Source organism: Muscardinus avellanarius (genome assembly GCF_963383645.1).
Source record: "Muscardinus avellanarius genome assembly, chromosome: 13".
In the NCBI taxonomy this organism is placed as follows: domain Eukaryota; kingdom Metazoa; phylum Chordata; class Mammalia; order Rodentia; family Gliridae; genus Muscardinus; species Muscardinus avellanarius.
Window position 1 is genome coordinate 92,051,209 of NC_137799.1, and position 18,498 is coordinate 92,069,706.

At 44.9% G+C, this 18,498-nt stretch overlaps 1 protein-coding gene across 1 annotated transcript; it reads right to left on the reverse strand.

Annotated features, from left to right (window-relative positions):
- Window positions 1-4,625: 4,625 nt before the first annotated feature.
- Window positions 4,626-17,325, reverse strand: ISCA1 (iron-sulfur cluster assembly 1; the record flags this gene model as incomplete). The annotated part of the gene is made up of 4 exons (XM_080708463.1): window positions 17,189-17,325; window positions 9,944-9,997; window positions 7,957-8,062; window positions 4,626-4,774 (listed from the first exon to the last, which is right to left on the reverse strand). Exons 1-4 carry the CDS (start codon window positions 17,267-17,269, stop codon window positions 4,626-4,628), a joined length of 390 nt encoding a protein of 129 aa, XP_080564589.1. The 5' UTR covers window positions 17,270-17,325.
- Window positions 17,326-18,498: the final 1,173 nt, after the last annotated feature.

Here is an 18,498-nt window from a genome sequence, read left to right on the forward strand (position 1 = left end):
TATCCACAGCAGATCAAATTAAGGTTGACCACCTATAATGCAAAAACCTGAAATCTAAAATGCTCCACAAAGTTGGATATTTTTTGAGTGCTGACCTGATGCCACGAGGGGAAAATTCTACCCCTGAACCTTATGTGATAGGTTGCAGCCAAAACACAAAAACACCAAATGACACTGATAAAGTTACCTGCAGGCTCCATGTACAAGGTGCATATAAAACATACATGAATTTTGTGTCCCATCTCCAAGATAGCTTATGTATATGCAAATATCCCAAAATCCATAAATGTTTGAAATGCAAAATATCCTGGTCCCGAGCTTTTAAGATAAGGGATACTTGTGCCTGTATTATACTTAGGAAGTTAAAGCCACCAGGTAAAGGGGCCACATGGTAGTTATGGTGCCTGTGGTGGCAACACAGATATGTTATCTCATGCTGATCTGAAACTCTGACCACCATGGGGGTTGCTCAGCAACAACTGTGGGCATCAATTATCACTTAACACAACAGGGCCTTCCTGCAAAGTGTTTTAAAAACCTGCTAATCAAGCTGGGCACAGTGTCACACAATCCCAGTACTCAGGAGGCTGAGACAGGAGGATCACACGTACAAGATTAGCATGTGATAATTTAGTGAGAACATGCTTCAAAATAAAACGTGAAATAGGGCTGTGGGTGTAGTTCAGAGGCAGAAGGCGCAGTGACACTCACCTTTGTGTTTCTTGATCTCAGATATCAAAACATGACAAGAAGGCCTATTTTTTTTAAGGCATTTCCTGCCAAATGAATCTTAGGAAGTGCTAGGAATCTTAAGGATGTCTGACCTTGCAGGGGGTTTTCTAACACCCTACACCCCTTTCCTTTTTTGGAAAAATAATCATTTTCACTCGCCAGTGATGGGGGTGGAGAGATTCTCTGGAACAATGAGGCACAGCAGGCTGGTCTTCTCAAGGTCTTCAAGGGTATTTTTAACCACCCCGTGGCCTCAGCCATTCAATTCGGGTCCTGACAGGGAAGAGCAGGCCTCCACCGCTACCACAGGAGGAAAGAGACCTGCAGCTGCGGCCCGCGTGCCACCCAGGGGAACTACCAAATGACCTCTGAGATTAAAGCTTGCACTATATGGTTGTTGTTAAGGTGGGAGATGTAGCCCTGGGTGCTTGTTCTTAGCTATGTATAGAAAACAATAGCAAGAACTCATTTTGTTGTAAGCTTAAGCAATTTTGTTATTACAAAGATAGAAAAATAGGACAGAACTGAAAGCATCATGTCATAGAGAGTGACATAGTGGAGTGACTTGAAGCCACTGAAGCGTTTTTGGATACAGACCAGTTTTATACCAAGAATCTTCTGACCCAACCAGATCCGCCCCTTCTCAGGGCAGGCCTTTGGATGTGAGAGTTCCTTCCTGTAGGCCTGCCCTGTCTCTGGTACAAACCCCAAGACTTTTGTTCCACCCCAAAATGTGTTAATTGGTTATCGGAGGAGTGTGGGATCTCGTGAAGGCTTATGGCACCCCCCATCCCCCCGCCCATCTTTGGGAAATTTTGCTTGTGTTTAAAATGTACAAGGCCCTGGGCTCCCTTTATTTTCTTGTTAAGCACCCTTGGTGCCTGGAACTCTGCAGGGTCCCTTCCCTGTCTGAGTCTCTAATTCCTAAGCTATTTTCAAATACATTTTGCAGCCATTCCCCAGCACCAGCACATTAATACCAAAGCTATTTTAAAATGTTTTGAAGCCGCTTCCCAATACTGGTACCGATGTTATAGCTGTAGGATGGGCCATTTTGCCAAAAATGAAGCAGCTGTTGCTAAGTGAACATGACGAGGCCACTGGTTCCTGCCTACACTTCAAAATCGTGAGACAAAACCCCAAAGCCAACATGTGTGATGCTTGTTTACTCACAGTCAGATCGTGGCGGTGAGCCTGGCTGTAGTGGAGCTCTGCTCACTGCCCCTCCGGAGTCTGCCCATCCTGTCCCTCTGGAGGGCCTTTCTGGGGTCCGCAGTGGCTCCTGCCTGTCTGTACCATCAGGCCTACCTCCCGCTGGAGTGCCAGGTGGGCATTCGAATGCAACGGCTTTCTGAGAATTCCCTTGAAAACTTTCACCCCGCCCAGGCGCATGGAACCACACAAGTCCAGATGGCCTCGTGTCCCTCCCTGCCACTGCCACACTTGCGCCTTTCTCCTCGGAGCTTAGCTTCCTCAGGACGTTTTCAAACTATTTTTTGTTCATTCTCTTCCTTACACCCCAAATCTCACAACTTTCTAAAGCCATGGGGCGCCTTTTATGAGCACAGCTTCTGTGGGTCTTTATTCCAACACACAGTGTTGCTAGAGGCAGCGCTGGAGCCAGAGGGCTGCAATACGGGTTAACGTTTTACTCTTGTGCTTTAGATTCTCAAGTATGAAAATAAGTAGCCAGACCCACCTCCCCGACTGCCATGAAGAGTACAATAGCTCCCAGCAGGCAGCAAGTGTGAAGTGTGAGACACCGGCCACTGACTGGGGCGGGCTGCGCTCACAAACAGTGCTGGAGCAGCCAAGCGCGAAGCTCAGAGAACAGCACGTGCGGGCTCTTCTGAGGACTCGAGGCGGCCCTGGGAGAGGCTGCAGGCCATGTGGGCGGGTGTTACCAGGAAACCAGCCCAAGGGAGATGACAACAGTCGGAGATGATCTCAAGGGGTTGTTCGGAGACTAGGCAGAAAAATGATGACTATTTATTCATATCTCCAGCAGTAACTGCCCCAAACCCTTTCCCTCAACACAAGGCATTTTTTATGATCAAAAAGAGGCCACATATTTTTAATCAACAACTCAATCTCTACATACAGTATTGCACAAATGATGGGTGGATCAACAATTATATTAACAACACAAACTCATTTACATACAGCAAACATTTACATGAAACTACTGCTCCAAGCTTTGGTGCATTCTGTATCAGCACTTTAGTAAACAGGACAAACAAGGAACTCAGGTACTTTAATTCATGATAATCAGCTTCCAAAAAACTTCCATATCATCTCACAGAAACCAGGAAATCAATAAACTAAGTGACTAAAGGACTACTTTAAAGGTTGGTGTTAAAATAGTTTAGAAATTCTGGCAACTGGACTTAGGAACCAGGGAATATACATATATTGGGAATTTTCAGAAGAGCCTGAGGTTCTGCTTTACAATTACTACCACACCCCAAAGTGGGGTGGGCTGCTACAAAATCTTCTTAGTACAAACCACTGTCTCAGAGGCCTAAAGAAACAAGATGGCAATTCACAGAAAAGGGCTTTTGTGTGTGGTACTAGGGATGGAACCCAGGAGCATTCTACCTCCACCCCTACTTTATTCTTTTATTTTGAAACAGGGCCTAAGTTGTGGAGGGCCTTACTAAGTTGCCGAGGCTGGCTGTGAACCTGCGGACCCCCGTCTCAGCCTCCCAAGAATTGGGATTACAAGCATGAGCCACCCAGCCTGGCCGAAAGGGCTTTTGTTGGTGGTACTGGGACTGAACCCAGGGGCACTCTGTCACTAAGCTACATTCCCAGTCCCCTTTCTGTTTTTTAAAACAAGGCCTCATTAAGTTGCCCAGGTTTGCTTCCAGTTTGTGATCTTCCTGACTCAGCCTAAGTGGCCAGAATTACAGGCGCGTGCCACTGTACTGGCAAAAGGGTTATTACAAGCTTTTTCTCCACTTGAAATAAAGTATCATCTCCACCAAGTTGCAAAGAAGCTACCACGTGTTGATCAGATGGAGAAGCCGCAGCGCATTTGCCTTCCCTGCCTCCCAGTGCAGAGCACCCTGCTACCTGTGAGCAGGGGTGGGTGGCTTGCAGTGGCGTGGACAAAAGTGTGTGCATGCATCTTCTCACCGGCGGAGCTGAGGGAAGGCGACTGGAGAGCTTGGAAGAGACCTTCCAACTCAGAGGCCCTAAGGCAGCCTGCAGCCCTGCCCCTGAGCAGGCATGGAGGGCGGCCAAGGAAGTGGAGTAAAGAAGGTAGATGAAGTCATTCTCACCTGCTGCACCATCACTGGAAACTACTCTGCAGGACAGCTCAAGGGAATCCTGGCCAGTGCTGCTGCGGGGACACACACGAGGCATTCTGACAGTGCAATTGTGACAAAAACGTAAAAGGCCACGCCACGTTTGGGGAGAAAAACGACGCATCACGGAGTTATCACGGGTGGCCGGGACTCCCGCCGCTGGGTTTCAGAAGCCACCAGTCTGCTTGGGAAAGACCAGAGGGGATGCACATTCAAGCCATTCAGGAGAAATCTAAGGAGTGCACACCTCAACGCCTCCCGGCAAGGCAGTGTTAATGAACTGGTTCTAACTGAAAAGACGCAAGAGAACAAGCTGGCTGCAAGGTCGGTCGTCTGTCTTTACAGAACAATGACCCGAGAGAGCAATGTCTTCCCACTTTCTGTCCCCTAGAGAGAACACAAATATCATTTCTTCTGGAATCTAACACACTGGCTTCATGTTCAAAATGCATCACTTTATTTTCTCCGCAAGGTGGCCACACAGCATAAACCTTAAGCATGTGACAGTCACATGATCCCTTCAGTAAGCATCAAGGCTTCCCAGGAGCTTGCCTGAAGTTTACGGCCAGGAGTCCTGGGGTTTCAGATATTAAAGCTTTCTCCACAGCCACAAGTTCCTTTGATGTTTGGGTTATTGAAGACAAACTCGCTGGATAATTTGTCTTCAACATAGTCCATTTCTGTTCCTAAAAGTGTCAGCTGAGCTTTCTTTTCGATGAACACTCTGACTCCTTGGGAAAGAAAACACGTGTCATATAAAGCTTGCAGTCTGTGGCAGCTGTCCATTCAAAGCACAGTAAACTTTACATGGAAACCACCTAGGAAACTCAGGGAAGCTGCAAACGTCAGTGTCCAAACTCAGCTACTGGTTTAGACACCAACTTTTGTACCTACCTGAAAAGAAGTGAATGTATAAAACTTTGCTTAGCTGAGACAGGAAGATGGCAAGTTCAAGGCCAGCCTCAGCAATTTAGGTTGCACGTCTCAAACTAAAAAATAAAAAGGGCTGGGGTCAAGTGCCTGGTACACGCCTGTAATTCTCATAGTTGGGAGGCTGAAATAGCATGATCACAGGTTCAAGGACAGCCTCAGCAACTTAGCAAGACCCTGTTTCAAATAAAAAAGGGCCGAGAGTGTAACTTGGAGGTAGAATGCCCCTAGGTTCAACACCTAGCATCAAAGACCAAAAAAAAAAAAAAAAAAAAAAAAAAAAATATATATATATATATATATATATATATATATATAAACTTATAGTTGTATAGATTAAACAATTATACTAATAAAAAGCAAGCTGGATGTGGTGGTGCACGCTTGTAATCCCAGCATTTGGGAGGCCGAGACAGGAGGATTGCAGTTCAGTTTCAGCTACTACTTAATGAGGTCCTTTCCAACTCAGTGAGACCCTGATTCAAAATAAAGAATTAAAAACAGGGCTGGGGGTGTAGTTCAGAGGTAGAATGCCCCTGGCTTCCATCCCCAGTACCAAGAAAAAAAAAAGGACTCAGTTTCCAGTCAGCCCTCCCTGTCCTAATTAAAATCAAAACCAATTTTGTCAGGGTAGAGTTCTGCAAAGCAAACTCCAAAACAATTCTGTGCAGAACTGCAATCTGCTACTGTTATCACAACTGGCAATATGGAGAAAATATTCTCAGTGGAGAAAATGTTCTGAGTGACAGTTCTGTACAGATGGAGTTAATTTAGTTTTTGGAGACCTGGCAATACCATCTCTATGCATTCTTAAGACACTGCCATGCCTAGAGTATCCAAAGGACAGTGACAGGATGATTCTAATAATATCAGTCAGTGTATCAACAGCTCTATTCTAGTTATGAGCTGAAAAATGAGTTATATCCAGGCATGGTGGGCACACTTGTAATCCCAGCATTTGGGAGGCTGAGACCGGAGGATGGTGGTTTGCGGCCAGCCTCAGCTACTTAGTGAGGCCCTTTGCAACTCAGTGAGACTCTGTTTCAAAATAAATAAAAAATAAGGTAGGAGGTAGAGCTCGGAGGTTGAATGCCCCTGGGTTCCATCCCTAGTACCAAAAAAAAAAAAAAAAAAAAGAGTTATATTACCTAATTATGTAGACAGAAGATGATAAACTGGCAATCAGTTTAAAAAACTTTCTTCCTTATAAGAAATCAAGTCATTACCTAAAGATAAACTATATGTAAATACAAGTCTTTTTCCTAAGATGAGAATCTTAAGGCTTATGATACTTTGAGTTGATCTTCAAAATAATGTAACAAAAATATCACTGGTATGGTGGCACATGCCTGTAATCTTGGCACTTGGGGAGGCTGAGACAGGAAGACCAGCCTCAGCAACTTAGTGAGTCCCCCAGCAACTTAATGAGACTCTCAACAACCTACGAGACCCTGTTTCAAAACACATATTTAAAAAGGACTGGAAGGCTGGGCGTGGTGGCACACGCTTATAATGCCAGCATTTGGGAGGCTGAGAAAGGAGGATTGTGGTTTGTGGACAGCCTCAGCTACTTAGTGAGGCCCTCTGTAACTCAGTGAGACCCTGTTTCAAATTAAAAAGAATAAAAAATAGGACAGGGGGTGTAGCTTGGAGGTCTAATGCCACTGGGTCCCATCCCCAGACCCGAAAAAACAAAACAAAAGACAAACAAACAAAAAACATGTTGCTGGGTATGGTGGTGCATGCTAATAATCCCAGCATTTGGGAGGCTGAGACAGGAGGATTGAAGTTCTCGGCCAGCTTCAGCTAGTGAGGGCCTTTGCAACTCAGTGAGAACTTGTTTCAAAATAAAGAATAAAAAATAGGGATGGGGGTGGGGGTGTAGCTCAAAGGTAGAATGACCCCGGTTTCCATCCTCAGTACAAGAAAGAAAGAAAGAAAGAAAGAAAGAAAGAAAGAAAGAAAGGAAGGAAGAAAGAAAGGAAATAGATCTCCACATAGGCAAGGAGTTAGTCTCAAATATAGTAACTAAAAAATTGAAAATTTTATTAAGAATTTTATTTAAAAAAATTCTTTGAAAGTATGAGTTAATATAGCCAGGCGTGGTGGTGCATGTTGTAATCCCAGCATTCAGGAGGCTGAGACAGGAGGATTGTGGTTCATGGACAGCCTCAGCTATTTACTGAGGCCCTCCACAACTTAGTAAGACCCTGTCTCAAGATAAAGAATAAAAAATAGGGCTGGGGGTGTAGCTCGGAGATCGAATGCCCCTGGGTTCCATCCCCAGATCCGCAAAAAAAATTATGAGTTAACATTACTTGATATGGCTAAGAAACTGTTGCTTCACACATAAATGCTTGGTTCATTTTGAAGTTTTTTGGTCTGCAAACCTTTCTGGACACAATGATGACCTTTTAGAGTTGAAACAACTTACCCTCTGACCTACCACTTAGTTCTAAAGCAGAGCCCCTGGAGAGAATTGGCTAGGTTCAGATTTTCACTAGGTCACTCACTCTACAACCTCGGCAAACTATTTAACTTCCTCAAGCCTCCCTCTGCCTCGGAAAACAGGGATCATGAGCTGTTTTCCTTGTTTAGTTGCTGCGCATAAATCAGGTGATTTTAAATCTCATTTAATAACACCATACACAGAGCACTATTTACATAATTTCTACGTTTATCCTTCTCCACTTTATTCTGTACAAGGGTAAAAACTGTAAGCAAAACAATATGTCCAAGCTGGGCATGGTGGCGCGCATTTATAATCCCAGCATTTGGGAGGCTGAGACAGGAGGATCACGTTTCACAGATAGCCTCAGCTACTTACGGAGGCTCTCTGCAACTTAGTGAGACCCTGTTTCAAAATAATAATTAAAAAAAATAGGGCTGGGCATGGAGCTTGGAGGTAGAATGTCCCTGGATTCTATTCCTAGTACCACAAAAACAAAACAGTATGTCCAGAAAAAGCTTGCCAAAAGCTTACCATCCTGAACAACTTCTTCGTCAGAATCTCCTTTTGTCTTTGTATACTCCAGAGTGTAAGAAAGCCCGTTACAGCCTCTGGTTCGGACACCAACTTTCAGACCTACCTGAAAAAGAATTAAAAGTTTTTAGAACCAAAGTCTTATACTGGTGCATTATAAGATATAATGGTGGGATCCACTGTTACAAATTTGTAGATGCACATAAAAATTTTTTAGTACCTCAAGCATGGTGGCAAGTCCTCTAAACCACTGAACTATATTCCCAGCTCAACTTAAGAGTAGTACAGATTAGACAGTTATACTAACAGTAAAAAAAAAAAAAAAAAAAACAAAGCTGGCTATTGATTACTACTATTCTTTTTCTCTAGAAAACTAATCATAAAGTAGGGAGTTTTACTCACCTAATGGTGATAGTTTAACAGGGTTTGATGGCACATGCTTGTAATCCCAGTACTTAGGAGGCTGAGACAGGAGTATTGCAGGTTTGCAGTTAGCCTCAGCTACTTAGTGAGGAGACCCTCTGCAACTTAGTGAGTCCCTGTTTCAAAATGAAGAATAAAAGTCAGGTGTGGTGGCGCACACTTGTAATCCCAATACTTGGGGAGGCTGAGACAGGAGGATCGCGCAGGTTCGAAGCCACCCTCAGCAACTTAGTGAGGCTCTCAGCAACTCAGTGTGGCCCTGTTTCCAAATAAAATATAAAATAGGTCTGGGAGTGTAGCCCAGAGGTAGAAGGCCCCCGGGTTCCATCCCCAGTATTGCCAAAAAAAAAGGGGGGGGGGCTGAGAGTGTAGCTTTAGTGGCAAGATGTCTCTGGATTCAATGCAGTAAGTGCATGTGCGCGCGCGCGCGCGCGCACACACACACACACACACACACACACACACACACACACACACAGATAGCTTAAAGCATGTATGAGGAATTTCAAATATTAAAAATAACAAATAGTCTAAAGCCGGGCGTGGTGGCGCACGCTTGTAATCCCCGCGCTTGGGAGGCTGAGACAGGAGGATCGAAGCCAGCCTCAGCTACTTAGTGAGGCTCTCAGCAACTTAGTGAGACCCTGTTTCCAAATAAATTATAATATAGGTCTGGGAGTATAGCCCGGAGGTAGAAAGCCCACAGTATCACAAAAATAAATAAATAAACAAATAAATAAATAAATAAATACAGATGACAATAACAAATAGTCTAGATGAATTTCTGGAGCATGTGTTGTGTTTGTTTAACTCGTCTTTTATCTTTGTAAACAGGAAGACTCCAGCTAGTAGAAGTCTAAATATTAGAAATGGATATAGATATTTGAGAATATGTGAAAATAGGTGGCACATGCCTATAATCCGTACTTGGGAGGCTGAGCCAGAGGTTCACAGGCTTGAGGTCAGCCTAGTACCTTAGTGAGACCTTATTTTCAAAGAAAACAGGGCTGGCGGTATACCTCAGAGGCATAACACCCTGGGCTCAATTCCCAGTACCACAAAGCAACAACCACCAATAAGCACAGTCTAGACCAGTGGTCCTCCACAGGGAGACATTTTTTGGTTGTCACAATTTAGGAAGGGAGACAGCGCTACTAGCGTCTTGTAGGTGGGAACCAGAAATGCTACTATACAACCTAGAACCCATCCGAAAACATCAGTAAGTGTGGAGTCTGAGAAATCTGGGCTTGCCACATCAGATGTACGGACTGTATCTGGAAGGACACCGAGAGCATGCTTCTTGAAAGGGAGAATGGCAAGAAGAGTTTGGGCCTGAGAGTAACTTCTTTCCTCTGAACCCCCTACTGTACTACTTGGATCTTTAAGAATCTTGAGTAGAGCAGAGGGGAGGGCTCCGCTGTAGAGTGCTTGCACACACGAGGCTTGGTTCAACCCCAGCACTGCATTAAAACCCTAATTAATGAAGACACACTGCTTAGCAGAATGGAAATCCAATCGGAAAAGAGGGCTCGAATCTTTTACTGAATATTTAGGTTTTACTCACATGCTCAGGCTTATCTTTCAGAAGCTGTTTTATCTTGTTTACTGCTGAAGGTGTCTGAAAAAGAAAATGTTACGTTATTAAGTTTTTAGCTATAAAACTTGAATTCTTCAAAGCCTAGATTAGTCTTCAAGATTAATCAAGTCTGTGTTTAGTAAATCAATCTGACAAATTCATTTTCCTTTCTTGCTGGAGTATCTCCGAGTTTGTAAGCAGACACATGAAGTCTACTCAATGAAAACACGATTGTTATCTGTCAAAATACTTGCTAGCAACGGCCTTTCAACCTTGTTCTCCAGTGAGCCCAGATTAGTTGTCATGCTCTCACTGTATCATTTACTTGTTTCACAAATGTAATCTTCCTGGACAGCATTTATTTTGATCAACTACTGTATGCAGAACAAGCACAGTGCCAGACACACAGCTGTGCAGAGCCGCGAATGAATCCATATCTCGATGGAAAGGCCAACTTTCTGTTCTTCTTGATCACAAATCATTTGTTCAATTTATGTTTTCTGTTGATTATTATCCTTTTTTGCTTTCAAGTTATTTCAAATCCATAAAAATGCAGAGTCAGAGGAAGTTTTACCAGCATAAAGTAACTCAGGGCATCCTTCCTATCCCAGTCTCACCAAATGCTTACACAGATTTTCAATGTGGATTTATTTTTGTTGTGGTTCTGAGGGTGGAACCCAGGGGCTTTCTACCTCCGGGCTATACTCCCAGACCTATTTTATATTTTATTTGGAAACAGGGTCTTACTAAGCTGCTGAGAGCCTCACTCAGTAGCTGAGGCTGGCTTCGAACCCGTGCGATCCTCCTGTCTCAGCCTCCCCAGCCCTGGGATTACGAGCGTGCCCACCATGCCCGGCTTCAATGTGGATTAAACCTACATCTCTGGACACCTAGATGAACAGAACTAAGCTAGTCAGTGATGAAAATAAGAACAGCAGGAGCTGCTTCTCAGGGAAGAGCTGACTCAGTAGTCCTCGAGATGAGATAAACGCTACTCCAGACTCTGTGTTCAAGGCACAGTCCCCAAATCTGCCTTCGTGGGAAGGAGGCTGCCGGCAGGGAGGCTGTGGGGGCATCTTTGGTCCACTTTCCCGATGTGTCCCAGGGGCAGCCACACTAGACGGCTTCTCTACCTTCCTGGTGAACGGGGATAACAGTTACCCCTCCTCAGGGTTCCTGTGAGGAGGCACTCGGGACAGGCTAGGCAGCAAGAGCAGCTCTTGTCAGTGACGAGAACGCAAGGTATGAAGGGGCGATGTCCTTCCTACTTCTGACCCTTTCGCTCCCCTGGCTGGCAGTGCCGCACGGGTCCTACAGTGTTTAGTAATGACTCTGACTGGTTTGTGAAATCCTGAAGTCTGGATGTTATGACCTAAACTTTAGTAGTAAACTGGAGCCAGAACTCAAGCCTGCAATGAGGGATCTATCTACAAGGGCCATGAAATCAGTATTTAAAAAATATATAGATAAAGTAGCTGGGTATGGTGGTGCATGTCTGCATCCTAGTACTTGGGATGGAGGGGTAGCTTGGAGACGGAACGCCCCTGGGTTCCATTCCCAGTATCACACACACACGCACATATGCACAAAACAATGTACTGAACTTACGAACGTGGGTGTCGCTTAGTGGAACTTTTGAAGTTATTAATATAGTTTGTGTATGTATAATTTCCTGTTTGTCACTATAAAAAAACCACTACCAGTAGTTGGTCTCTAAAAGCGTTTCCCACGTTTGTGTTAGAGGAGCTAAACCCAACACAGGGAACAGAATGCATGGAGAGGAAGAAAGAAATGCTCAAAAGAAGAATTATGGCCTTTATTTTTAGAGATCACAGAATAATTGTAGAAATACTTATTAAAAAAATTTAAAAGTGCTTGTTTACTTTTCTAAATGACTGTTAATAAAAGCTAGCTCTATCTCCTATTTATAAATTTTCATGGACATTTTATGTAAGTGCTAAAATTAATCTACTTTCTATCAAAGATCCCTGATAAGTTTTTTAAAAAGGGCATAGCCGTGGGAAAATATTTGCTGGAACTAAAATCTGATGTGTAATCTCGGCTTATTGAGGCAGATCAAAGGTACAGACTGTGCAGTACTACGTACAGCCTCCAAAGGAAACAAATGGGGCTCTCACCCTTCTGACAACCAGCCCCAAGTGTTTTTATCCCAAGTGGCTTCCTAAATTACATTCTGTTTTTACAAAATGATATATTTTCTTCTTTTCTCACCTTGTAGTAGAAACATTTAAGCACATTAAGGAAGGCAAATCATGGAGAATGACCCATTTATTACTGATGTTCATATCCTACACTGAAAAAAGAATCACTGGACAGACAAGCAACATTAAAACAAGAATCTATATGCCTGGAAGGTTTGTTATAAGAACATCTTAATTTCCTGTGTCATGTAAAAACCAAACACACTTAGTAGGGAGAGTGTTGCTATCTATTTATAACTCAGCTGAGAACTCAACCAAGAGAAAATGCCAGGTCTTATACCTTCAAGTGACTGATCTGATTTTCAAGACAAGAATGAATGAAAAGAGAGGATCTATGACTTTTTTTTTTTGTTTTAAACTTTAGCCATAAGCTGGTGTGGTGCACAAGCCTGTAACCCCAGTACTTGGGGGTGAGAAAGGAGATCACAGGTTTAAGACTAGTCTCAGCAACTCTAGCAAGATCCTGTTTCAAAAACAACAAACAAAAAACAACAAAAAAGTGCTGAAGGTGTAGCTCCGAGGTAGAAAGCCTGTGTTTAATTTTCTAGTACCACATTAAAAACAAAAGAAAAACTCTTGCTTTTAAAGTGGTTTTTTGTATCTCAGTACCAGGCAGAAAAGAGGTATCATTCTGCTTAGGCAAAACTAATCTGGGAAATAGCATGAACTCTTCCACTAAACATGAAGCCTTTCATCGCACACTAATGCACTCCCCGGAACCTCAAGGAAACCCAGTTCCCCAAGAAACTGATGTAGAATTAATGACTCTATAATTCATCCAAGATTCAGTCTGCAGATTAAATTTTAAGAGAGTCTTGAAATCCACTGAAATCTGAAAGGTTTTAATCTACTCATATGTAATTCACAGGAATGTGGCTCTTTAAAGTGAGACTAACTCTAAGATATTTTGGCCCAATAAAAAAAATTATTTCTAGGCTATTTTTGTCATAATGATGAGAGAAGGCACCCTACACGAACATATCTTATACTTACTTAGCAGCACCACCCTTTTACTTTATCTAATGCCATATTATAACCCAAAGATGATTCCCTGGTCACATACAATAAATGTGTCAACAACTGTAACCTATTTTAATTTCATTATGAATTTGTTATTGTACACATATATGTGTATGTAGTACTAGAGATTGAAGCCAGGGCGTTTCAACCTCTGAGCTATACCCCCAGTCCTATTTATTTTATTTTACTTTGAAATAGGGTTTTACTAAGTTACCATGAATTGGCCTTAAACCTGTGATCCTCCAGTCTCAGTCTCCTAAGCACTGGGGTTACAGGCATGCACCACTGGACCCTAGCTTCAATCTGGCATAAATGTTTTAGAAGATGTTAGATGAATGGCTGGGTATGGGGGCACATGCCTAGAACCCCAGTACTTGGGAGGCTGAGACAGGAGGAATACAGGTTTGAGGCCAGCTTCAACAACTTAGCAAGACACTGTTCCAAAATAAAAAATAAACAGGTTTGGAGGTGTAGTTCAGAGGCAGAAGGTCCCTGGGTTCAATCCCCAACACCAAAGGAAAAAACAAGTAAATGACAGTCATTGAGCAAGGTATATTTTAATAGCTATAGCTAGTGTTTCGGTGTTGGGTTTTTTTTCTTGTTTTCCTATTCACATATAAATATATATAATTATATTTGTAGTCTTAATATGTTTGTACTAAATTTTATAGTCCCTATTAAAAACTTTAACATCATTTTTCTTATGTGATACATGGCAATAAACATACGTTCACCATTTAATGAGTACCTTCTAGGTATTTAACGTTGTATCATCTTTTTATTCTTACAATGCTGTCATTTTAGTATTAATGATTAAATAATAAACACGGGGCTATTAAGTCAAAGAACAGTCATGATTCTTCAAATTAAAAAATAATCTTCATTTACAACGAGTAAATAATGTATCACCAACAGGAACTCTTCTGACGCACTTAACTACTTCGTGTTCTTCCCTCCGCCCTTTTTCTTTTCTTGGATCCTGGGGACTGAGCCCAGGGCCTCCTGCTTCTAAGCACACTGTGCTCTACCACTGAACTACAGCCCCAGCACTACTCTTAACATCTTTTTTAAAAAAATTATTATTATATGTATGTGGTACTGGGGGATTGACTCCAGGGGCATTCTACCTCTGAGCTATTACCCCCCGGCCATATTTTATAGTATTTATTTTTTGTGATACTGAGGATTGAACCCAGGGGCTATACTCCCAGCTCTATTTTTTTCATTAAATTGCTGACCCTGGCCCTGAACCTGCAGTCCTCCTGTCTTAGCTTCCCAAGTACTGGGATTACAGGCACGCACCACTATACCTGGCTCTCCCAGTGTTGTAACAGTGCCTAAATTGTTTCAAGTACAAATCTTAGTTCCTGGTCACTGTTCCCAAGGACTTCTGGTCCTGGTCCTATAAATTAACAACTTATTAAACAGTATGCATTTCTCAACCACAAAGATAAACCCTTCCTACCAGCCATTTACCAATCCACTCCAGGACTAACATCAGCCAGTGGAAATAATCTGGTGCTAACAACGCCGAGTCACGTTTTCACGTCATCAATTACTTTCCCTAGTCTCTTGCTGACCTCTAGGAGACTCCACAAATACAAACACTTTACAAATTCTGCAACACATTGAATTTCTGATGCCAAAACCTTTACTGGGCCTTTGATCACCGCACAGCTTTTGCACTTCATATAACATGTTGGGGTTAAAAATGTTTGCAAAAAGCCAGGCGTGGTAGTGCATGCTTGTAATCCCAGCATTCAGGAGGCTGAGTAAGGAGGAGTGTGGTTCGCGGACAGCCTCGGCTACTTAGTGAGGTCCTTTGCAACTCAGTGAGATCCTGTTTCAAAATAAAGAATAAAAAACAGGGCTAGGGTGGAGCTTGGAGGTAGAATGCGCCTGGGTTCCATCCCAAGCCCCAGAAAAAAAAGTTTGCAAAAGACTGAAAACTAAACAGAAGGAGCAACACATGCCATAGTGACTTCACAGCACATGTCTAGGACTACATTGACTGCGAGTCCATGAACACAGGCCATGCTGGAAAGTAGTTCTGATGTGCTTTTAGGAGCTCTTACACTAGCAACTAAGAAAATCACAGGAATTGGGCGTAGTGGTGCACACCTATAATTCTGTACCTGGGAGGCTGAGACAGGAGGATTACAGGTTCAAGACCAGCCATGGCAATTTGTGAGACTTGCAGCAACCTAGCTGGCAAACCTTGTTTCAAAACAAAAAATAAAAAGGGGTAGCCGGGCATGGTGGCGCACACTTGTAATCCCAGAATTCGGGACAGCCTCAGCTATTTAGTGAAACCCTTTGCAACTCAGTGAGACCCTGTTTCAAAATAAAGAATAAAAAAATAGGGCAGGGGGTGGAGCTCAGAGATCAAATGCTCCTGGGTTCCATCCCCAGACCCCGGAGGGGGAAAAAAAAAAAAGGGTGAGTGTATCTTGGAGATAGAATGCCTCTAGGTTCAACCTCTAGTACCACAAAGTGGTGTGTGGGGGGAGAAAAATCACAGGAAAACGGGTTTCTAGAATGAGCCATAACTCTAAATTTGGACAACAGACTTCTACAGTACACTCCAGGCGCCATGTCACCCTTGGGAGTGAACTGCTATTGACAAAGCGTGGAGACAGACTAGGCTTGACAATGTAAGAGGCCTTATTATTTCTCATAAGAGATGACAAAAAAGCCGGGCGTGGGGGCACACGCTTGTAATCCCAGCATTTGGGAGGCTAAGACAGGAGGATCCGGCTTCCCGACCAGCCTCAGCTACTTAGTGAAGTCCTTTGCCACTCAGTGAGACCTGTTTCAAAATAAAGAATAAAAAATAGACCTAGGGGTGTATCTCGGAGGTAGAATGCCTCTGGGTTCCATCCCCAGTACCAAAAAAAAAAAAAAAAAAAAGAAGAAAGAAAAGACAAAAGCTTTTTCTACAACTCTGTCCATGGAGGGTAGGAACTGTGTGACCAATTCTTGTCTTGAAATCCATTAAGTTTTGATGTCTGAACAAGCAGCAATGCAGTGCAAGGGACGATTCAGAAATACTGAAAGAACACTTAGCAAGCCAAATAAACGGCGATGGAAAAAGGCAAAAAACTGTCGCTTGCACTCTCTTTTTCTGGACCCACCATTACCCGGGAAAGAATTCTTTTGAATTATGAATGATTTTTATCAACTCTGGAATGAGACAGGAAGCATGGATCGTGCCCTTTCCCAGGGCCTCGCATAATTCTAGATTGCACAGCGTATCTTCCAGGATGGAAATGGGCTTACTGGTATGTGAAAAACTGAGAATTCAATGATATAACTCTAAATTAGGATAACCTCCAGGGTCTAAACACGCAATTTTCCACCTGATCACGACTTTCCTATATTTTGCTTCGGCTAGTTTTCTGGGCCGTTCCTACGGCATTAAACGGAAGACTCCATAGTTTCGTTTAAATCATCCTATGTTCACGTCTGTAGGTGAATGCTTACACCGAAGAGTGCCGAACGCATCCCGAGCTTGGCTGTGGGGAGACATGTGTTGACACTAGGTAAGAGGTAATGGCCGAACCACACTGTGCACGTCCTAAGTGCCAGTGAGCTGGAGGACTCTTTGGAACGGCTAATTCTAGGCTATCTAGAGTTTTCCTTAAAAAAAAAAAAAAAAAGAAAGAAACCCCGCCCCCTAGGGAGAGGACACACTTTCTCAGCGACTTCTTAAAGTGCTGTGCTCTGCGTCCCGGTGTCCTCAGCGTCTGACCTTCCTCCCAGAGGACGCGGTGAACTCAGGCCGAAAACCTCTGCTCTTTGTCCCGGAGCCCGTGCGCAAGCGCCGTCCGCTCCCCTCCCCCGCGGGCCACGCCCCCAGCGCCGCGCGGCCTGCCGGGAGGTGTAGTCCGCCCCCGCCCGGGCCTGCGCCCTGCGCCCTGCGCCGCCGGCCTCGCTGGCTGGCGGGAGGGCCGCCCAGGTCACGCGCTGGCTCGCTCGCTCGCTCACTCACCAGCGTGAGGGCGGCTCGGGTGGGCTGCAGCTTCCGCTTGCTCACCGCCCGGACGGTGGCCCGGACGAGTGAAGCCGACATCCTCGCCGTCCCGGCGCCCCGGAGCCTCGGCCCGCGCGCCGCCTCAGCCGCTCTCCATGGACACCGCGGGGCTTGACGCCACAAGCTCCGGCGCACGCCGCCCGGCCCCGCCCCGCCCCGCCGGCCCCGCGCCGCCATTGGGCGCGCCGGGTGAGTGACGGGCCGGGGCGGGGCGGGGCCTGCGCGGAGGGCGGCTCGAGGGGCTGCGCGCGGTGCGGCGGCGGTCACCGCGGGAGCCGACCTAGGCTGGGAGGCGGGCCTCGCTGGCTGGGAGGCGCTCAGCCTCCCCTTGCTGCCCCGGAGGAGGGCGGCGCCATCGCCTCCTGAAATGCTCTCCGAAACAAACAATAAATAATAATCCGTCGAGGCCTAGAGCGCGAAGGAGGTCCGCCCAGCAGCCGGAGTTGATGTTCTGAAAGGGAAAAGGTTCCGATGCTCCGACGTCTGCCTCCAATTTCTCTTCCCTTTTGGTCCCTGGCGCGCTGTACTGCTGTGATGCTCAAGGAGGCGACTAAAGCAATTTTTGCCCTGGTGTTGAAGGTGGAGCCAGCTCCACTGTACGAGGCCACTGACTGGGCAGCACCGCAAATGATCTCGTAATTTTATGGCGTTCCCAGTACACTCGGCTCAACACTTACGTGAGGCCTTGTACTGGAGGCTCAGGGGAGTAATGCTGTTGGGCCAGGGCAGGATGGAAGTAATAAATAAGCACATTTTAGAACCCGATTGACCTTTGATTCCTCCTATAACCTACAAGGGACAAGCAGTTCTGTTTTCCTGTTAAAGAAAGGACGGCACATTGATGAGACTTTCTCCTAAGCTCCAGTTGCGCACAGAAGAATCGGTGGGGCTGAGAGGCAGTAGGGTGGTGGGTTTGTCTCTTGGCTTTATATTTTGACTAGTGGGTGGTTTGGGGTAAGGCGTCTACTTCTGATGCCTTTCCTCCTGCAGATACTGTGTCGATTAAATGCGTTAATACACGAAAGCCAGGGGAACAGTGCAGTAGCACTCAATAAACACGGCTAATTGCTCGTGGGTATTAAGATGGCATATTGCGAAGTACTCTGGATGGTACTGGAACGATGGACACGCCGTATTGATTTGTTAAAACCCATACAGCGGCCGGGCGTGGTGGCGCACGCTTGCCATCCCCGCGCTTGGGAGGCGGAGACAGGAGGATCGCGCAGGTTCGAAGCCGGCCACGTGAGCTGGCTTAGGAGACCCAGTTT